Below are 22,989 nucleotides of genomic sequence, written 5' to 3'. Positions count from 1 at the left end.
TTCTTGCTCTCCAGGGACAGAGAACTGAGATGAGCTGCAACTTTCTTTGAGCCTTTGCTCCAAAGATGAGTATTTCTCTTTTGTCTTTGTTCAGTTGTAAAATGTTCTTTGACATCCATGCATTAATATCATTATTACACGGAGTGAGGGAGTGTACGGGGAGTGGGTCATCAGGAGATAGGGATATGTACAGTTGTGAATCATCTGCATAACTATGGTCATTTATTTGTGTTTCTTTACAATATGTGCCAGTGGAAGCATATAGAGGTTAAACAATAATGGTCCCAGAACCGAACCTTGGGGCACTCCACATACAATATCCACTTTGTTTGACACAAAATCTCCAATGGACACAAAGAACTGTCTGTCCTGTAGGTAGGTTCTGAACCAGTCTAGAACCGGGCCAGATGGGCCAACTCGTTTTTGTAATCTGTCTAATAAAATCTGATGGTCAACAGTGTGGAAGGCAGCACTGAGATCCAGGAGCAGAAGAACAGATCGTTTTTTAGCATCAGTGTTTATGTGCAGATCGTTCAGAACTTTAATAAGTGCTGTTTCTGTGCCACGGTGAGGTGGAAAGCCAGACTGACAGGTGTCTAAAAGGCTGTTTGAGGTTAGATAGTTGTTAAGCTGAAGGTAAACTGTTGTTCAAGTGTTTTGCTGAGGAGCGGCAGGTTGGAAATGAGCCTGTAGTTGTAATAACTGTTGTATCGAGGGATGAAGGGATGGAGGGAGGAGACAGGAGGGAAGGAGGAGATGAGGAAGGGAGGAGGAAGAAGCCCCAACACAGGTTAGGGTTGGACGTGCACAGGCATGTTGGGGCGTGTTCGACGTGCACAGGTGCATGCTTGCCTCGAGTGTCTATGTGCACGTGACCTTATGTGACGTGCACCTGCATCCCGCCGTGCACGTGACAGCTCGTCTGGGTCCTGATGGAGACGCTCTGAGCGGCGTCACACACCTGCATCGCAGCCACGCCTGGTGAACGTGCACACGCCACGACCCAGCCCGTCCGAAGCTTGTGTTTGTGTGTGTGTGTGTGTGTGTGTGTGTGCACGTACGCCATGTGTCATGCAGGCGTCAGCCCGCACGTGTCCCGCGGTGCTAATTGTCAGCCGGGCGGCCATGTTGCAACGTGATGGAGGAAGCCGTTAGCCGGAGCCCATTAGAGGCTGCAGCCGCGGCTCCGTCACCGCCAATTTGCCTCCAAACACCATAAATCCTGCTCGGCTAAATGACACCAACACACACACACTAACACGTCCTCCATTAAATAAACACGGAGCAACATCCATCTGACGTGTCCCATGTTCCCACACAATCAATATATCGGCCATATTCACTTTCACACCGACAGTGCGCGGTGGTGTTTTTATTCAGGATCCTTTCCTCGGGATTCACCGCGGAAGACGGCTTAATCTTTTCACTTCCTGGATGTTAAACAGCTGCTGTTGGGAGGATGAATTTAATTTTGGTCCAAACGTCAAAAGATGATCATTAAAAAATAAAATGACAAATTGTCTTCTTTCCTAATAAACACATAATGGCTGAGAACAAACTGGAGCCAGAAATGCCTCCTTCCATTCTCTAAACATCAATTTGAAACCGGCTCAGCTGCCGCTCAGGGGGCGGGGCACCGGAGGGGGCGGGGCACCAGGGCCTGGAGCTGAGGAGGAGGGGCCTGATTCTCTTTCTTCTTTAAGCCTTAAAGTCTAAAAAGTGGTTTCCCTCATGTCTTTAGAGTAACACTGTGATGACACACACACACACACAGTTTTTAATTGCATGAAACAATTATGAACTGCTCTTAGAATTGTGTTTACACTGTTAGAACATTGCTGATATTCAAAATAGTAATAATTAAAAAATAATAATAATAATAAAAAAAAAAATAATAATAATAATAATAAAAATAAAAATTATAATAATAATAATAATAATAATAAAAATAATAAATAATAATTATAATTATAACAGTAATAAAAATAAAAATCCCACCAGGGGGAGAGAAAAATTCACCAATTGCAAGGTGCAGCCGTCGTCTTTCACCTGTTCACAGCCTCGTTCCTCAGATGAAGCTCCAGGTTCTGCCGGAGCAGCGATGCGGTGGTGGAGAGGAGGGGTTGCACCGTCACCTGTTTGGATGACTTTTCTCTCACTGGAATCTACAACTCAGCTCAAGCTTTTGCCGCAAAACATTTGCGACCAGGCAATTCATATTTTGGATCAAATGTCAAATGTCCTCCTGGGTTTCTACGACACCAACTGGGCTGTGATGTAGTTGGTGTCTGACGCTTAAGTTTCCTCCATTTCAGAGTTTTTTGTTGTGTGGGATTGATTTGGGAAAAGGAAGAAGCCATGTCATGTGAGTCATGTGCTTGTGGGTGGGGTTGCCTTGAGCGTTTGGTTTGGTGCGGGTGGAGTTGTGGACATGCAGAGTTTCAGGCATTCTCCGTTTTGTAGAAGGCAGCATTTCAAACGGGTGAAACTAATCTACGGTCCTGGGACCGTTTGTGGAAGTGGTTTTGCTGCATATTTTGCAGACAACCATTGTTGGTTCAACCTCTGCCGTCATGGCTCCGGTGCTGCTTCTACTTGGAACCACTTCGTCCGCCTCCATCTACTCCATTTCCAAACTTAACACGCATCAACTGTCTTTGGAGCTTCACTTCTGTCGCTCTCTCCAGGCTCTTTCCCTGTTCCCTCCAAATACAAAAACACACATCTCCTGGGCGTGTCCTCGTCTGTGGGGGGGGTCTGGACGGGCGGGAGAGTGAGAGAAGCCAAACGCCAAAGGGAGTCTCCTGCCGGCGGCTCAAGACCATCAGGCAAAGATGCTGGATGTTGATGATGCAGTCGAACAAACAAACAAACTAGAGCTAGAGACAGATCCTTCACTTTTCAAATCAAAGAGTCATAGAGATGGGGTGAGGGGCCCTAGGGTGAGGTTTCCTTGGGGTGAGGGGCCTTAGGGTGAGGGGCCTTGCAATAGAAATCCCCCGGCCGTGTTGGAGCAGCACGGTTTCCCACCCATTGTGTGGTGAAGCCTTGATGTTGCTGTAGAGAGGAGTATTTGAAACAACCATTTCAATATTTTTTTATATTTTTAAAATATTTAATATATTTTAAATATTTTTTCAGTTTGATAATGGTCCAGGGTCCACCAGACACAATGAAGGAGAGGCAGAGGGAACCTCCGTGGAAAGACAAAGCCGCTTTTATTTCCTGTAGCGAGCCAACAACCAGCGGTTGTTGCCCCAATTTATTACCGACTTCTCTTCAGACACTCCCTCTCCTTCCACTCGCACCCAGCGCTCTCCTCGCTTCCCTCTCCACTGGACACCCCCCTCCAATCAGATGAACTTATGAACATTATAACAATTAAGTGTTAGTGTTTATTCTTTGGATTTAAAAACAGATCTGGATCAATAAGGAAATCTGACAGCAGCTATAGTCTCTGGTACAATGTAGACTCATAAAACACACTCCGTTGACTGCACTCTTTACAAAAACATTTCCATTTAGTTTTATTTTGTGTTTTGCATTGCACAGTGACGTGGCCGGGGAGCTGCAGAAGAGGATTAACATGGATTTAATCGGAAGCGTCTAGTCACACCACACCACGCCGCTTACGTTCAAGTTCAAGTTCTAATGACTCGAGCGCTGGACAGTTTGTCTCCTGGGACCAGTTTGGATTTGAGGTCTTTGCTGGATTGGCCACAAAGTTTTAGTCGGCCTTTGCCCCCCCCCCCCCCGGAGCCCCTGACGCAAGCAGCTCTTGGTTCTAAACCAGCACCAAGTGCTGCCGCTCTGGAACCACCTCTCCGGGCCGAGAGCCTTTTGCCACCCAAACGAGGAGAACCGGGTGGAGATTAGGCAGCGGCTCTGTGGCGGCTCCCAAAATGCCTCTGTGGAAAAGGGGCCCCAGAGATGGGGTGAGGACCTAGAGCGGCTGCTCCCCCACAAAGAGGAGATGCTGGGGGTGGTTCATCTGGTAAGGCCGCCCCCTCATGGCTGTTCTTTGGAGGTGCACCGGGCCAAGTGGGAGCAGACCCCGGGGCCGAAGTGTCTGAGAAGGACACGTCGGCCGCGCCGCTGAGACGAGGTCTCCAGGACGACACAGAAAGATGAAACTATCAAACTGTTGCTTTGTGAAAAGAATAATTTTGGCAACAGAGTCTCTTTTGCAGCAGCTTAGTTTTTCCTGCATCTTCTGGTGAGTTCCACCGTTAAACGCTGGAGTCACATCCACTAAATTAATAAAATACAATTTATATGAAGGAAAATGTAGAAACTACAGAGAACCTTCCACAAACTACAGGAAGTAGAGGTCAGAGGTCACCCAGACTGCAACCAACAGTGTTCTGTGTATTAATACATGTATTATTAGTACAAAAATACCAAAACAAAGACACTTCACAATATTCCACAATAATTTATTCAGACACATCCAGCGCAGCAAAATAATAAATACCATGATGTCACAAAGAGGCTTTTCTGGAGCTCCAGCGCCACCTTGTGTCCGCACAACGTGCAATCCACTGCACGTGCAAAATAAAATACTGTAATTACACTCGGACTTTGTTTACCGTAGTACTACACCAGTAAAACAGAAAACATGGTTTATAAAAAAATACTATATTTACAGCAACACACACACACACACACACACACACACACAAGTTCAGCTGTTGGTTCAGTACATGATGTCATCATTATGCGACTACAGCGTCTCTCGATGCCACAGTGTTTGCTGCAGGTTACAGATCTGGACCCTGATGCAGAAGATATTCCAATGGGTTGTTTCCCCAGAATTCCCTTTCCTTCAGAATTCAGTAGCTTGAAATAAAAATCCTATACCCCTAAGCCAGAAGAACACTCCGACTGTTCAGGGGTTCAGACTGTAGTTCGGGCGTTCAGACTGTAGTTCGGGGGTTCAGACTGTAGTTCGGGGGTTCAGACTGTAGTTCCTACCTGACTCCACTGGCGTCCATCACCTGCTGGATCCGCCTGTTGAGCTCAGTGATGATGTGGTTGTGGTGGCTGTACAGCCCCGTCCTCAGCAGGGAGTCCCGCTCATTCAACAGGCGGCTCAGCTGCTGGTCAGCGCCGTCGTGAGGAGGAGGGGAGGGGCCTCTCGCCAGAGAGGGGGCGGGGTTGGGAGCTGAGGAGGCGGGGCCTGCCATTGGGGAGGCGGGGCCTGACTTATTTTCCTTTAACCTTTAGAGAGAAATGAAAGACACCGAAGTAGAAAACAGTTTGTGTTGGCCCTGTACACACACACACACACACACACACACACACACACACACACACACACACACACACACACACACACACACACACACACACACACACACACACACACACACACACACACACACACACACACCTGTTAAGATCATTCTTGATGGTTTCCAGTTCCTGTTTGTCTACCCGCATCACTTCCTTCTCCTCTGTTGCTAGGTAACGCAGCCTCATGGCCTCCAGCTCCGCCTGCTGCTTCTTCAGACGGCTCATGGCTTTCTCCTGCTCCCGCTGCACACGTTTTAAATATTAACGTTTGAAAACTTAAGCAACAGAACAAAAATCCGGGACATTTTGGACCCTGTGCATTCAAGGGGTTAATGAGAAATTAGTTGGGTTTACTTGCATTTACTTAAATAATTCAATAATTCATCCCAAGCCAGGATGAATAGAGAGGGTTTCGCCGGGATGGGCATCCAGCGTAAAAACCATGCAAATCAAACTTGCAGACAACAAATCTGATTTCCATACCGGATGGGTGGAGGCCCGGGTTAACAACCACCGCCACTGGTGCCGTTAGCCAACAGGGAGCCAGTGGAAATTGTGCTACTGTCGGCTGAAGAAGAAGAAGAAGAAGAAGAAGAAGAAGAAGTGTCTGGAGACAGCAGGAGAGGAAGAAGGGAAGGAGAGTAGAGTTGAGAGGAGGAACTTTGAACGTTGGCACTATGAAGGGTGAAGAGAGAGAGCTGACTGACGTGATGGAGAGAAGGAAGGTAGATGTACTATGTGTACAAGAGACCAGGTGGAAGGGGAGTAAGGCCAGGAGTATCACAGCCGGGTACAAACTGTTCTACCATGGAGTGGATGGCAGGAGAAACGGGGTAGGGATGGTGTTGAAGGAAGAACATGTCAAGAGTGTTTTGGAGGTGACCAGAGTGTGGGACAGTGATGAGCATGAAGCTGGACATTGATGGGTTGATAATGAATGTGGTCAGTGCGTACGCTCCCCAAGTTGGGTGTGAGATGGAAGAGAAATAAGAATTCTTTAGTGAGTTGGATGTAGTGGTGGAGAGCGTCCCCAAGGGAGAGAGAGTGGTCGTAGGAGCAGATCTCAATGGGCATGTTGGCCAAGGGACCAGAGACATAGGTGACGGGTAGGTATGGTGTCAAGGAGAGGGATGTGGGAGGACAGATGGTGGATTTTGCCAAAAGGATGGAATTGGCTGTTGTGAATATGTATTTCAAAAAGAGGTAGGAACACAGGGTGACATACAAGAGTGGAGGAAGGTGCACACAGGTGGACTACATCTTATCCAGGAAGTGCAATCTGAAAGAAATTAGTGACTGCAAAGTGGTGAAGCATGGAAATGTTCAGGTGAGATGGCAGTGGAGTTCCTAACGAGACTGTTTAACACCATCCTGCAAAGGGAGAGGATGCCAGAGGAGTGGAGAAGAAGTGTACTGGTACCATCTTCAAGAATAAGGGAAACGTACAGAGCTGTAGTAACTACAGGGGAATAAAGTTGATCAGCCACAGCATGAAGCTATGGTAAAGACTAGTGGAGGACGGTTAAGAGGAGAGGTGGGGATCAGCGAGCAGAAGTATGGTTTCGCACTACAGATGATATTTTTGCTTTAAGAACACTGATGGAAAAGTACAGGGAAGGCCAGAGGGAGTTGCACTGCGTCTTTGTGGATTTAGAGAAAGCGTATGATAGGGTGCCGAGAGAGGAAGTGTGGTATTGAATGAGGAAGTCGGGGGCGGCAGAGACGTAGGTAAGAGTGGTACAGGATATGTATGAAGCAGTCAGTCAGTAGTAAGGTGTGTAGTAGGCGTGACCAAGGCACCAAAGTGGAGGTGGGACTGCATCAAGGATCAGCTCTGAGCCCTTTCTTGTTGCAGTGGTGATGGACAGGTTAACAGATGAATTCAGGCAGGAGTCTCTGTGGACTATGATGTTCACGGATGACACTGTGATCTGTAGTGAGAGTAGGGAGCAGGTGGAGGAGAGCCTGGAGAAGTGGAGGCAGCATTAGAGAGAAGAGCAATGAAAGTCAGCAGGAGTAAGACACAATACATGTGCCTGAATGGGAGGGAGGGCGGAGAAAAGCTGAGAATGCAAGGAGTGGAGGTGGAGAAGGCGGATGAGTTCAGGAGAGAGGTGAAGAGAGTACAGGCAGGGTGGAGTGGGTGGAGAAGAGAGTACAGGCAGGGGGGAGCGGGTGGAGAAGAGTGTCCAGAGTGATGTGTGACAGAAGGGTTCCAGCCAGAGTGAAGGGGAAGGTGTACAGGACGGTAGTGAGAGCAGCCATGTTGTACGGTTTAGAGGCGTTGGCACCGACTAAAAGGCAGGTGGATGAAGTGGAGGTGGCAGAGTTGAGGATGTGGAGGTTTTTCATTGGGAGGGACAAGGATGGACAGGATTAAGAATGAGGACAGTAGACAGTAGAGGGACAGCTCAGGTTGGACAGTTTGGTGGAAAAGAGGCCAGATTGAGATGGTTTGGACACGTGTGGAGGAGAGATGAGAGTTGCATTGGGAGAAGGAGGCTGAGGGTGGAGCTGCCAGGCAAGAGGAAAAGAGGAAGCCAAAGAGAAGCTTGATGGAGGTGCTGAGGGAGGACATGCAGGCGGGTGGTGTCAGGGAGGAAGATGTGCAGAAATGAGGGTGTTGGAGGCAGATGATCCACTGTGGCCACCACTAACGGGAGCAGCACAAAGAGGAATTCAGACTGCTGTTCCAACCACAAGTTTTATCATCCAAGTCGAGTTAAACGCCAATGGATTGACATCTGATCTGACACCAGACAGACAGCATTCTCTTCAGACAACAGCGTTTTCTTTAGAGACAGCAGCGTTCTCTTCAGACAGACAGACAGCAGCATTCTCTTCAGACAGACTGTTCTTTATATCAGACACCATCTCTTAGAGTGTTTATCTTCTTACATTTGCTTTGACATCACAATCGAGTTTGAAAAGACGTTCAATTCCTTGGACGTGTGTGAGTGTGGAAGCTCCAGAAGCAGCGAGAGACAGAGAGAGAGAGACAGAGAGAGAGAGAGACGGGGGGGGGTCAGTAGTTTCCAGCTGCTTAGCGTCAGTAACAGTTCTCAGCTTGTTCAGTTTGTTTACTCAAGGAGCTCTCACTGTGTTTATCTGTGGGAGGTTCTGAGGCTTGAACACATTTCATTGTCTGACTCTGTCTGGATAAATATTTACATTTAGTGTCACACACACACAAAACAATCCTTTATTGACTTTCTCACGTTACGTGCAGATGTGTGTGCATGTACGTGCACACTAGCTCACATGGAGGATGACGAATGGAGCAGTGAAGTGTCTGGGATTATGGTGGTTTCCTCTGCGCTGCGAGCGGCTAAACACGTCTGTTAAATGTCCAGACTGACGCAGGCGGCGAGAAAACACCACCATGTTGAGACAACCAGAGCAGGGGGGTGGGGGGCGCTGCCACACTCCACCAGCACCACTGGGGGCGCTGGTGGAGTGCTGGCTTGGATGGACAGTGAGTTTGGCAGAGGTCATTTCCTTCCAGCAGACAGCCCCATATGACCTTCAGGAGGAACCTCCTGTCCTGGTGTGACCGGGCTCCTTGTCGCTGGTGATGGTTGAGGGAAGGTCCCAGTGTCCAAACAGCTTGTCCACACACCCAATAATAGTCTGTTAGCATTGAGATCAGCTCAACGGCTTCTGAGAGCTTGCTAGTAACAGGTGTGGGCTGGCACCTCGCATCCAGATCAACCTCTCCACAGAGAGTGGTGCAGGCAGCAGTGGATGTGACCATTGCCAGGAAAGAGGCCAGCGGAAACCAGGGTCTGGCAGCAACACAATAGCATCAAACTGCCACAAAGTGCGAGTAATACCACTGCAAGTCCAAGAACTCCACCTCCTCCACCCAAACGGCCATTTCTCTGCATTCAGGGTGACATCATGCCGCGTGAAGTGCTGAAGCTCCTCCTGACATGTGTCATGTTGGGCCACAGTGGAACCGTCAACCACCACATGATCCAGACGGCCTCCGCCTGGGAGGTGGTGGTGACAACGGTTCCTGAAGCAGCGACAAACTGTGCCACCAACACACTGGACTCTACATCTGAGCTGCAGTTCTTTGAGGGCGTTACGAGCAGCTCTGTGTGTTTGTGGTCGTCGTCAACCATGTTGTGAAACGGCTTTTCACACTGAAAAGTAAAAAACAAACACGCACTGACCTGTTTGAAGCGAGCCAGCTCCTTCAGGGCCCGACCCCACTGCTGCTTGTAGTGCAGCTTGGACTTGGTGCAGGACTCCAGCTTCCTCTCCAGCTCCACCTAACACACACACACACACACACACACACACACACACACACACACACACACACACACACACACACACACACACACACACACACACACACACACACACACACACACACACACACACACACACACACACACACACACACAGTAAAACTAGTTAGTGATACTTGTGTGGTTTAGTTGGTAATACTAGTAAGCAATAGTCAGTAAGACTTGTTAGTGGAGATTAGTAATACTAGTAAGATGTAGTTAGTAATATCAGTTAGTGGGAGTTAGTAATACAAGTTATGTGTAGTTAGTCATATTATTTAGTGGTAGTCACCTTCTCCAGGCTCAGCAGGTTAATCTCAGATTGTAATCGAATCTCTGGTCTGATACTCTGTTGCTCTCTCAGCGTCTGGAACTCCTTCTCCAGTCGCTTGTACCTGGACTCCCCGTCCGAAATCTGAACACAACACACAGTACACACAACACACAGTAGAGAGAATAACAATCACTCACAGTACACACACAGTACACAGTATTCGGTTCTTGTTGAGAAAGGGCCTAAAACTAAACCCCAAAATGATTCCAATATAATAATCAATATTTACTTATTCTGTTAAATGAATTTTGCTTGTTTGCTTTTGTCTTGTCTATTATTCGGGTACAACAGGGCTAACTCCTGTGAACCACAAAAGAAGAACATTCAGTAACGTACATTGTGCCAGTGGTAACATCTACCACTCTGGCACCGGTTCCTATATGATCAGTATCAACCGGACAGATCCGCAACACAGATTTCGGTGCCACTTAAATGGTTGAGCTTTCGATTGAAATATCTGCCTTCTAGAGCCCCAGAAATCCCATTTTCATTGTCATGGCGATATGAACATGCGGCATAAATACAAAAGACTGAATTACGATGAATAAGAAAAAACATTTTATTTTCACGCGCCATAAATAGTAAGCAGTTGAAAACATATTCTGTGTTTGTGTCCTCACACATGGAGTTGGCTTGCAGCTCCGGAGCAACGAGGTCTGTCAATGTGTCCCAAAAGTTTAAAAGGTTGATGAAACGTCTGAGGTACATGGAGTGTTTAATGTGTTTGAATTGAACCGTGCTGTTGGGAACTTCCACTTGTGACATTATGAACCAATGTTCTACAAGTCTGGTTCACATCTCTGGTCATTCCCATTCAGAGTTGCGGCGTGTAGACTGCGTACAGCAGGAGCTGATGAGGTGTTCAATGTCAACTCTGAAAATTGTAACCTGTGCTGTGTTTCAGAGAACCCTGAAAACTGTAATATGTACATTTATTATTATAACTGTATTGCCTTCTGTTAATGGAAGGCACTTTCACTTGCATGGTGTGTATAAATAAATTATTATTATTATAAAAAAAAAAAAACAGTAAAATGCCTGCCCTACCTGCTGCAGCAGCCTGGCTCGGTCCTCCTCCAGCAGCTGCAGCTTCTCCCTCTCTAGCGCCACCCGCAGGTCACACTGCTGCATCACCCTCCTGCTGCTCTCCTCCACCTCCCTCTGCTTCAGCTGCAGGCCAGCACGGAGCTCCGCCTGCAGCCGGCGAGTCTGAAGCAGCCGCACAGCAAGCCAGTCAGCCAGCCACACAAACAGTCAGCCAGTAAACCATGCTCACAACCAGTCAGTAAATCAGTCGGTCAGTCAACCAGTCAGTCAGAGAACCGGTCAGCCAGTCAGTCAGTCAGTCAGCCACAAAACCCGTCAGTCAACCAATCAGGTATGTAAGCAGTCAGGTACATACCTCTGTCTCAGCGTGAGCCAGCTCCTTCTCTCTTAGGTTGAGGTCAGACAGAGTTTTCTGAAGCCGCTCCTCCAGCTGAGTGTACTCCGTTTCCTAGAGCGAGAGGGAGCCAAGGCGTTCAAGCATTATTTCTCTTCGACTACACCGAGCGATCTTCTAATAATTCTTAAAATAATCCACACAATAGCTTATGGCTCATTTTTATAGAAGCAGCTTAAATAAAGGATGGACAATAATGTATGAAAAAGTAGAATAATATTAAAATAATAAAATCAAGTGAAAACAGGACTTGAGTGTGTGTACCATCTTGCTGAGCAGAGCTTCTCTCTCCCTGTCTCTCTTCTTCCACTCCTCAGACAGAGCATGAATGTGGCTCAACTCCTTCCTCCTCAGCTACACACACAGACACACACACACACACACACACACACACACACACACACACACACACACACACACACACACACACACACACACACACACACACACACACACACCTTTATATCTAAATATGAAACTGGCGGTGCTGCGTCACCCGGTGGTGCTGCGTTACCTGATCATCAAACAGCTGCTCCTGCTCCTCCTTCCACAGCTCCAGCTCCAGGGCTGTACGGTATTCCAGGGTGTCTCTGGCTGGAGTGGGCCCCTGGGTGGGGGCCGCGGCAGGGCCCTGGGTATGGACCGGGGCGTGCCCCTCGGTAAGAACCGGGACGTGCCTCTGGGTGTTGCTGGGCTCCTGCTGAGCGGCCGGATGGCTGCTCTGTAGCGGCAGAAAACAAAGAGCTCACAACGTCATTTGACGGCCTCCAGGATTATTTGCCGCATTTAAACAATTTCATTGTTTTTCCGCGGTGCTCCTTCACCCTCCTCTGCTGCATCGACTCCACGGTCACCACCAGATCATGGTGAGTAATGACTGATTTTAGAACCAAATGTCTCACCTTTGTTGAGTCGCAGATGATCACCTCTCTGTTGGTAACCAAGCCCAGGTCCTCCAGAGTCGCAGCATAACACAACTCTGCAACCTGCTCACTGGAACTAGACAGACAGAGAGAGATAGAGAGAGACAGGCAGGCAGGCAGGCAGATGGACAGAATACAAAAGTAAACTACAGGGAAGTGAGACAGATCAGATAGTTTAGGTCAGTTAGTTGTTTAACTACTACCTCTGAGCCCTCTCCATAGGCACGGTGCCCTGGATGCTCTGCCTCCAGGCCTGCTGGCCACAGCCTCTCTGGAAACTACTCTTCTCAGCAGAAAGCAGAGCAGACATCTGGACGGAGGCTGTTCCAATCAGCTGGTCTCTGGTGTTGGAGGCTTGGTGCCACAGCTCCACCACTAGGGGGGCACTGGAGCCCACAACAGTCACTTACCCTGTGCCTCAAACCTAGTATCAAAATAGTCCCCCCCCCCCCACCCGCCCGTCCGCACTACCACAGGGAGTGTCAGAGCAGCAGAGCGCAAACGTGAGGAAGCAGATGGAGGATTTGGTCGCGATGGAGCGTGTGGTGAGGAAGGCGTGGCTCCAGGTTTTTACTTGCACGACTAAAATTATTTCATAAAGCTTTTAATGATTGTTATCCTGAGCTGCCAAGTCTCACACTTTGACCATGAGACTCACGCATATCAACTACTTCACATGCCACACCTTGCATTTATCTCGCTGAGAATCCCAAAATAAGTCAAATTAATTGTTTTTATTTTACACTTATATTTCCTCACTGGCGCTTGCTTTACCCATCACTGTTGGTGTGGTGAACAGGAGGGACGCACGTTACGTCAGTGCCCAGGCGCAAAGTGACATAAAGAGATCGGTTCTCCACGATCCGCCAAAATGTTCAGTTTCTCCAAAGAAAACAAATAGTGTTTTTATTGTAGATGTATTCATTGGAATTGAATGAAACCCAAAAAAGCGCTGTGCGTCACATCGTTTATCAAGACATTTGCCTCATTATTAATATGATATAGAGCCGCTCCACTTCCTTTCAGCACGTTGGGGCTTGATGCTGCCGTTGCATATAAGCTTTTACTGGCGTCTTCCAATCATTGTGGCATAGGTTTGGCAATGTACTGTGGTGTGTTTACAAACTACCGTATTTCACTTGATGTAGTACGTCATCTGGGTACTTTTCACATACTGTTTGATGCGTAGTTTCAGATGAACTGGAAACACACATATACCAGTGTGGCGTACTTAATAGCAGCAAGTTGCCATATTGGATGCAGAAGGGCTGTCGGGTGTGCGTGTCTAAGTGTGTGTGTGTGTATGTGTACCTGAGGAAGGTGTGCTGCAGTTGCTGCGGCAGGGCAGCAAAGTTGAAGGCGCAGTGGGACTGTGGCAGGAAGACTTCCTTGTTCCTGTGGAACTGCACCGGAGGATCGGTCACGATGGGAGCAGTGCTGCCGAAGAACGGGTACGAGTACCTGCAACGACACCTTACTGTATGATAAAATGCAAGCAGGAAGTGACCAGCAGGAAGTGCCAGGCTGCAGGTTATACCTGAGCACTGCCGACAGTGGGTGGTGCAGGTGGAGGTGTTTCAGCTTGTGCAGGTTCAGAGAGAAGCAGTAGTGATGAGCGGAGGCCGGAATGGAGACTTTGGGAGCAGAGACAGTGACGGAGGATGCTACATCCTCCTCCTGCAGCTGCTCCTCCACCCTCCGCTCCTGCACCTCCACCTCCTCTTCAAGACCTAGAGATGGAGCAGAGCTTAGATATCATTACACTACACACCAGGTCTCAGTTACTGATCAAAGATGAGTCCATTTTAGTATTGTTATGATGTTGGTGTCTGTTCTGAAGGACGACGCTGGAAACATGTTAAAAAAAAAACAAAAAAAAAAAACAAACCCAGACTTTTTAAAAGGGGGAACACACACACACACACACACACACACACACACACACACACACACACACACACACACACACACACACACACACACACACACACACACACACACACACACACACACACTTTTCCCCTTTTAAAAAGTATTTTTTTTTTCCCTGATTTGCCAAAAACATACAGAACCTCGACATCAGATCAAGGTGTTATTTTAGTGCGGGTTTAGCACTTAACACCTATGTAGAATAAATACATACTCAACATTGCAGCATATTTACTAGGGGTGTCAGGATTCTGATTCAAAATCAAAGATCGATCAAAATCAGCGTTCGATTTCGAACTTCAAATTCACATGCAGGGTCACAATTCTCCCCGTATGTGTGTGTGTAATATTGTCCCACATGGTGGCCACATTGGGGGGCTCAAGATCCGCTCGGTAAACAAAGGCAGTGTGTGCTGGGGGGTGCGGCTCACAGTGTCCCACAAACATGTTATATTAGTTGTTTTTTATATTGGAATTTACAGTCCATTCATGCAATTTAAGCATAGGGACAAACTAGGGATGTTTGAATGTGCCGACTAAATGACCAAATGTCTCTGTGTCAACGGTAAAATCCCAATTTTTCTATTTTTGGACTGGCCTATTTAAAACATTCTAAAAACTTTACTGTTTTCCAAAATAGCCTTTTTAAAACAATCAAAATAAAATAAAAACCTAACAGTACAGTTTTCCATATGGGAGAGGGAGTGTCCGTGGTGGACCTGCACCTGCACCTGTACTGCTGCTGCTGCTGCTGCTGCTGCAGCAGTGTGCACAGCAGGAGTTCTCTTTCTCACTTTGCGTGCTTGAAAATGGCAACTTGGCATAAGATTCAGAGGGTCTTTGGAAACCAGCAAAATAAAGACCAACACCCCCCCCCCCCCCCCCCCCACCTCGGCCGTCGCCGTGGGGGCAGAAGCGTAGCACCGTTGCCTGGTCTGTCGGGAGTATATTTACTAATTTATATATTTATTGATTGGCTCTTTTATATACAGTATTTAAGGATTTATTTCAAAGGCATATTTATTTTTATTTGCCTGCTTTGTGCTATACATCCACTTTGTGCACGTCAACTGATCTGTCTGTCGCTCTCCGGCGCCAGGGGTGGGACCAGGACGCGCCGGTGACTTCTGCTGGACTGTCCCTTGCCCCATCTATTCCAACATTATGATGTCATGGGGGAAAAGGCACAAGATGGTGTAGATGTAGCTGCATGTGTGAATAGTGAAACTCACAAGCACTGCTGGAAAGGTTACCTGTAATTTACCAGGAACTATGTGTGAAAGGGGCTTAACAATGGCACAGCCTTCAGTGCTGAAAAAAAAATAAAAAATAAAAATACATATTAAATCAAAAATCGAATCGTGGATTTGGAGAATCGTGACACCCCTAGTACTTAACTATCACTGCATGTTATTACTACACTATGCTGCTATTTAATATCTGTACTTTACGCACCTGACTGGCCGGCGGTCTGAGCACCACGCAAATCGTCCGGGAGAGACTCCGACTCGCTCCCTGTACGGGAGGGGGGAGGGAGGGGAGGGGATGGGGGATTGTCAGGAGAAAGGGGAGGAGCCTCCTTATGAGTGGGAGGAGCCAGAGGAGGGAGCGATACCTGTGGTAGAGAGAGAGGGAGACCTAACCTATAAACTCTCTAAAAAGATCAAATAAATGTATAACAAATACAGTGACTATGTTTCTACCTTCTTGCTGCTCTCTTCTTTCCTCAGCGTCAGTGCCACACCTACGGTCGGCTGCAGGTCAGCTGCTATAACTGCTGCACTATGATGGGCTGGTTGGGCTGACTGCAGGACAAACACTCCTTCCACCGCAGCCGGCTGACAGTCCAACTCTGAGACTCCAGCAGAGAGAGCGGAGAGAGAGAGACGGGTGGAACCCAGAGTGGAGCTGCCACAGCACAAGTGGATCTGAGAGACAGGGGAGAGACAGAGAGAGAGTCAGACAGTCAAACAGCCAGACAGACAGACAGACAGACAGACAGACAGGAATTCCACCTGTAGCTCTGGCTGCTGGTCCAGATAGGAGCGCAGAATCTGCTTGTTAGTGCGGATGCGTATGGAGGCGCGCTCTGGCTCGAAGGCGGGGCTCAGCAGACTGTGGAAGGGCTGGCTGCTGATGTCGTTTCCCAGTAGAGAGTAGTAGAAGAAGAACTCTGAGCCCTCCACCGGGAGCCTCCTGGTGCTGGTGACTAACTGGAGGAAAACACAGAGGAAAGGGGAGGGGGGTCTGACGATTGGCTCCATCCGGTGGATCACTCCATTTTAATAAGTAGACTCAACCACAGAGGTGTAAGTTAGTTAGTTAGTGGCAATTACCGACGATACCTGCTTTCGTGATTTTCAGTCTGGCAAATGTAAAGCCTGTCAACGAAAATTGACTGAAAATCTAAATATTAATTCTACATAACTCATGTTATTTTGCGAGCCAGAGAAAAAGATTGAGAGCGAGCAGGCACTGAAAACAGTTGTAAATGGGTGTAGTTTGAGACCCATGCAGTACTTGCTTCCTTGACTTATATTCTACGGTGGTAGGGGGACGAAGCGTCTGCTAAATGTAATGTAATGTAATATTCTGTGCAGTTTCAGATCTGCCACCACTGCCAGGCAGAGCGTGCAGCACGGTTCCTCCCTGGCAGCGAGTTGAGCAAGAAAAGACTGGAGGCCTCTTCACTTCCTGCAGCTCAAGGAGTAGGAAACTCAAAAGCTACTGGACAGCTGAGGCTGTGGTTCTAGTGGGGCTGCGGTTCTGTGGTTCTAGTGGGGCTGCAGACCTGTCAAACTTGAGAAAATAGTACCACAATAGTGTAGCGGAGTCTCCGTGGCATTTGAGTGACTGCAGCTGAATGACTACGTTCACACCGTAGCGTCTGGTACCAGGATCATCACAACGTGTCAGGATGCTATGACTAAATACACATTGGTCTCATTGGGATTTACCCCTTGAAATGCATCAGCTCGTAAAGTTACCAAATATGTTTACTAACTAGAGATGCACCAATTCCAATTCCTGATCTTTCTGATTTTCATTCAGTTGTAAATTCCTTATAAAACATTGACTATTAAATACATTTAAAATTACACATAGGGACCACAAATGCACATGCACGGACCACAATGCAAATGCAAAATGCACATACGGACCACCGCTAAAGTTTTCGGTTACCACAATAGTTCGATTGCTGATTTTGACACGCTTTATTATTGTTCATTATTCACAATGGAACAAAAATGGAACATGAAACTGTCCCTGAGTTCCAATAAAATAGAACATGTCTCAAAAAAAAAAAAAAAAAGAGTCAAAGCTTTCATCCCAAGTGGAGGTCAGCTGTGACAGCGATAGATATGCACGCAGTCTGTACAACGTTGGAATATTGTCAAGTGATGGATGTAACATTTATCTAATCTTCTTTGTTTACCCTGAACTACCTCCAAACAGCCCACCTTTCCTTTCTTTTGCTCATTGTTGTCGGGTTTGAGCATCGGAGGCTTGCTATGTGCATAAGCACATAGCACTGTATAGGACTGTATCTGACCGGCACAGAATCACATACTGTACGTCTGACACTCATGGGCCGGTCACGCCGATCGGTGCATCTCACGTAATGTTAACATTACGGTCACATTTTTGTGCTTGATCGTTACTCCCCACTTCCCATTTTACCTCAGCAATGCAGCGTCGGTGGAGAAAAAGGTACTGCTGCGCTGAGTGCGCTGCATGTCAGTGGATGTTGAGTGAGAGGAGGGAGAGGGTACAGAACCACAAGCAGAGGGTCGCAGCGTCTGGTCCAATCCGAGGAATGTAGTTAAATACTGAATAAATGTACGGTACTGTTATGTGTTGACTGATTGTTTTACTACAAAAAAAAATATCTCTCTCTCTCTCTCTCTCTCTCTCTCTCTCTCTCTCTCTCTCTCTCTCTCTCTCTCTCTCTCTCTCTCTCTCTCTCTCTCTCTCTCTCTCTCTCTCTCTCTCTCTCTCTCTCTCTCTCTCTCTCTCTCTCTCTCTCTCTCTCTCTCTCTCTCTCTCTCTCTCTCTCTCTCATTTTGACCAAGAATTGCATGGTTGGTACATCAACGCGTGGCGGTTGGCAGGTCTGGGGTTGTGGTTCTAGTGGGATTTTGGTCTCACCTGTTCTAGTTTGGTGGCGAAGGCCACGGTGACAGACAGGACGAACATGTCTGTGCAGAGCTCAGTCGGTCCGATCTGGTGGAACCCCTGGTCCTGGATCAGCACAGCCTCCAGGTTCTGAGGCAGCAGGTCACTCTGGCGGGGCGGGGCTCTCCTGGCTTTGAAGCGCTCCGGAGAGGCTACAGGGTGCTGGGAGTCGTTCTCCAGAGCCAAACTGAGGAGGAGGGCAGGACGCTGACCGGTGTACTTACTGCTGAGGAGAGGGAACCAGCGGGACTCCTGGCAGAATACGGACATAAACACAGTCAGGACAGAGGGCAGGAGCTGTGCTAAGATGGAGGACAGACGTGAGGACACTACCTGCGGGACCTCCTGTGCACACCGCAGGTCCAGGATGACGTAGCCCACGCAATCTCTGCTCTTCTCGCTGGAGTCCACAGCGAAACACTGAAGCTTGATGGGAGTTCTGTGCAGCCTACACGGTCCAAACAACCCCACAACAAATAGGACGGTTACACATGGAAGGGCTTACTTAGTGGAGTGTTTCATTGGTGCCGTGCTTCTCCACATCAAGGAGCCTCAGTTTGATCAGATTTATTCTCTGGGGTCCAATCTGAGCAAATTTTTATTGTGAGATCTGATTCAGTGTCTCTGCTCTAGTTTGGGAGATTACAGTGAAACTAGCATCCAAACGGTCATTGCTGGACATTCTCTAACAGCGCTGACGTAAATTAAATAACGGTGAAGTTTGAAGAGTAATCATTTTGCTGAGAACCCACTGGACCCTCTGGCAGGACCCCATGTTGAGAACCACTGCACGAGTGCATTCAATGCAGTGACCAAGTTCACCTACACTGAGGACCCGGACGCAGGGAGTGATGAGCGATAAACAATCATGTATCCATGTGATGTTCTGCATTACAGACATTATACTGCAGTTAGAACATTTATAATGCCATTTAGAATATGTTGTTGCCGCTCTTAGTTGATTTAAAAACGTTATATTTGTCCATTGCATGTCTTTATGTCAGTGCTGGCAGTAGAACAGAGCTCATGTAGTATTTATTCAAAAATAATAAAATATTGGGTGAAAAATAAATGGAAATTGGAAATAAGAAAATTAATTATGTTACGGTTTCAGTAGACAGGAACAGGTGTTAATAGATCGTTTGTGCTAGCACATACAGTAGAGCAAAAGAGGAATGCAGTGTTTCAGGCATTCACAGGAAAGATGTTAAAGTCTTGCGCTGTAGATAAGGGATTCCACAGTGTCCAGTCAAGAATACGCGACACGCCTCATGTCTCATGCCTCTCTTACGAAACAAATTTCCTCAAACTCTTGTGGTGTTGCGCTGCTGACCTGTGCTGGTGCAGCATCCGGCGGTCCAGCTCCCAGGCCAGCTCGGTGCTGAAGTGGGGATGCTCGCGGTGCTCCACAGGGTCCGTGGACAGCTGCTCCCCGTCGAACTTGGCCAGGACCACCAGGCTGTGGCGCTTGCTCTTTGGGAAATGGCGACCTGGGATTAGATGACATTAGAAAGAGCTCCGTTCATTTCAAAAGGGGACGTTTCCAATATGCAGCAGCAAGCACAAAAGACAAAGATAATTCAACGACAATCTGTCATACATATTTTGATATAATGCTCATACACAATTTCCTACTTTTATGCGAATCTGAATTGTTGATGGGGAGGTTTATAGTTCATTTTTAGGTTTATTGTTTATTGTGTATTGCCAATTGTTATTTGTATTATTTTATTGTTGCTATTATTTTGATATAACACTGTAATTTCCCTCCGGGGATGAATAAAGTATCTATTTATTTATCTACATACAAACAAACAAATAATCTGGGTACAATCAATATTACAGTTTATTGTTTTTGAATGGTTTCATATCGTTCTGAATACTTTGTGACATTGTGTTGTCTGAATTGATGAGGATGAGAACATATAACTCCAAATATTTGAAGGAATATTGACTATTGGAAGTAAATGTCATCATTTAGAGTATCGATGTTGACTTATGGACACATTGCAGAGAACCAAATAAGCTTTGAAGCAGTTATTCAGCTTCAAGAGATTGGAAATTCTGGTGACTGTTCAGATTCAGGACACATTAAAAGAGGGCCAGGTCACATTTGAAGAGACTCCCTGACATGTTTGGTGCTTATAAAAACAGATCTCTCACACGTTAAGGGAAATAAACTGTGACGTGGGACCTGGGACCAGTGTGAAGTCAGCCTTTCTTCATCACCATAGAGATGATTTCAGCAGAGGATCAAATGCAGTGCTGGGATAATATTCTATCATTACGTACGTACGGTATTGACTTTGTTATCAAAACTTAATGTGAAATTAAACATCAGTTATCAAAACGTAAATAGTTGAAAACTCAAGGTTTTTGCATTAACAGTAAATGTGTCGTGATTTTTTTTTACTCTAAGCAACAGGCAGCTGATGCTGCATTCAAATCATGTTGGAATTACGGATCGTCAAGGTTTCACACTGAACTCAGCTGAACGAGTTTTTACGCACAGACGTTGGTTTTACCTTTTATTTGTGTTACTATTATTAAATATCAGCAGAGCTGAAGACCTGTTACAACTTTGAAAGTTGAAAAACGCACGAAAGAACAATTACTTAATTGCTATTGTGAGGTCACATAATAGGGCTGCAAGAAAAAAAAAAGGTAAATATATCAACGGGATTCCAATGCTTGCACACACACACACACACACACACACCTCTCTCTCACACACACACCTCACTCACACTCTCACACACACACACCTCACTCACACTCTCACACACACACACCTCACTCACACTCTCACACACACACACCTCACTCACACTCTCTCACACACACACCTCACTCACACTCTCACACACACACACCTCACTCACACTCTCACACACACACACCTCACTCACACTCTCACACACACACACCTCACTCACACTCTCACACACACACACCTCACTCACACTCTCACACACACACACCTCACTCACACTCTCACACACACACACCTCACTCACACTCTCACACACACACACCTCACTCACACTCTCACACACACCACACTCTCACACACACACACCTCACTCACACTCTCACACACACCTCACTCACACTCACACACACACACCACACTCACACCTCACTCACACTCTCACACACACACACCTCACTCACACTCTCACACACACACACCACACTCTCACACACACACACCTCACTCACACTCTCACACCACACTCTCACACACACACACCTCACTCACACTCTCACACCACACTCTCACACACACACACCTCACTCACACTCTCACACACGTACACACACCTCACTCACACTCTCACACACACACGTACACACACCTCACTCACACTCTCACACACACACACCTCACTCACACACACACACACCTCACTCACACACACACACACCTCACTCACACACACGTACACACACCTCACACACACACACACTCTCACACACACACACCTCACTCACACACACACCTCACTCACACACACGTACACACACCTCACACACACGTACACACACACTCTTTTACCAGTGATCGTCTAGTTCGATTTACTATTGAAATCTTCTTTCCGAGATTAGTAGAGTTAATATATTGAGTTGGTTGCGGCCACGTCATCGCGTACACAACTAACAGCGGAGTTGATTCAGCTCCTTTCTACGATGCGTTGCGAGCCGCAGGTAAAACAGTTGAGTTTAGAAATTGAATGGACCTGAAGGACACAGAGATCGGAAGCTAAAATGTCCCACCTCTCCCACTGGACCCGAACGCCGCGCCGGTTAGCCTGAGTCAACGAGCCGCGAAGTGCGAACGAACCTTCCAGAACCGACACGACGACCAGCAGCTGCTCGCTCCTCGACGCCATGACGGCGCCTGCGGGAAGCCGCGAGGGAAACGGGTTTAATGGAAGCGTGTGGATGTACAGCTCTGCCTCCGCCTCCGCCTCTGCCTCGGGCTCTGCCTCCGCCTCGGCCTCTCGCTCCCGCCCTGTTGTCGCTGTTCCGCGCCTCCCGCTCGGATTTAAAAGCGGAAGCGCCGGTGGAGTAACTGCGCGCCCCCTCCGGCGCGTTCCCTCTGGTGGCGGGGAGGAGGTACTGCACGACATCAATATTTCCATATTACTAAAATCAAACATCATTTGAATCTGACACAAACAGAGTCACCAATGAATATTTTAAAAAATCATTTATGATTGATTTTGATTATTCTTTTTATTTTTCATCCTGACTCTGGAGTTTGGACTGCATGTGACAAATAAAGAATCCTTAATCGTGACATAAGAGTAACATACAAACAGTCCAGGAGAATTCAATTGTGTTTCAGGTATTTCAGAAGAAATAGTCCTAAGACACAGACATATATATATATATATATAAACATCCTTTAATCATGATTGCCAAACATATGAATTAAGGCATATACAGTATAAAAAAGCAACAGCAGTTTCCATGTTAATACAATGTTATTAAGTGGAGACAGGTGAGAACAAACCAAGCAGCCTGAACAGACAACGACGTGTCTCCAAAAATGACAGTATCTTGTAAACAGAGTTCATAGCACTATAT

General features: G+C 47.1%; 1 protein-coding gene across 1 annotated transcript; it reads right to left on the bottom strand.

Annotated features, from left to right (window-relative positions):
- Positions 1-4,420: 4,420 nt before the first annotated feature.
- cep120 (centrosomal protein 120) lies at positions 4,421-22,368 on the bottom strand. Its single transcript, XM_080004086.1, has 20 exons — positions 22,241-22,368; positions 19,730-19,886; positions 18,730-18,844; positions 18,370-18,648; positions 16,236-16,433; positions 15,924-16,148; positions 15,676-15,835; positions 13,829-14,021; positions 13,603-13,752; positions 12,495-12,677; positions 12,271-12,367; positions 11,883-12,089; positions 11,633-11,722; positions 11,330-11,422; positions 10,975-11,136; positions 9,886-10,008; positions 9,474-9,572; positions 5,393-5,538; positions 4,975-5,220; positions 4,421-4,775 (listed from the first exon to the last, which is right to left on the bottom strand). The coding sequence occupies exons 1-20, from the start codon at positions 22,287-22,289 to the stop codon at positions 4,724-4,726; spliced, it is 3,024 nt and encodes a 1,007-aa protein (XP_079860212.1). The 5' UTR covers positions 22,290-22,368; the 3' UTR covers positions 4,421-4,723.
- Between the last annotated feature and the right edge of the window lie 621 nt (positions 22,369-22,989).

This window comes from Zeus faber (assembly GCF_960531495.2).
Source record: "Zeus faber genome assembly, chromosome: 7".
Lineage (NCBI taxonomy): Eukaryota > Metazoa > Chordata > Actinopteri > Zeiformes > Zeidae > Zeus > Zeus faber.
This window is presented reverse-complemented; position numbering and strand designations above follow the sequence as displayed.

Coding starts and splice junctions, on each gene's coding strand:
- cep120 (XM_080004086.1), bottom strand. CDS start 22,289: ATGGCGTCGAGGAGCGAGCAGCTGCTGGTCGTCGTGTCGGTTCTGGAA. Junction 18,649..18,729: donor GTGCACAGGAGGTCCCGCAG/GTAGTGTCCTCA, acceptor GTATTCTGCCAG/GAGTCCCGCTGGTTCCCTCT. Junction 11,723..11,882: donor AGCAGCTGTTTGATGATCAG/GTAACGCAGCAC, acceptor CTGTGTGTGTAG/CTGAGGAGGAAGGAGTTGAG.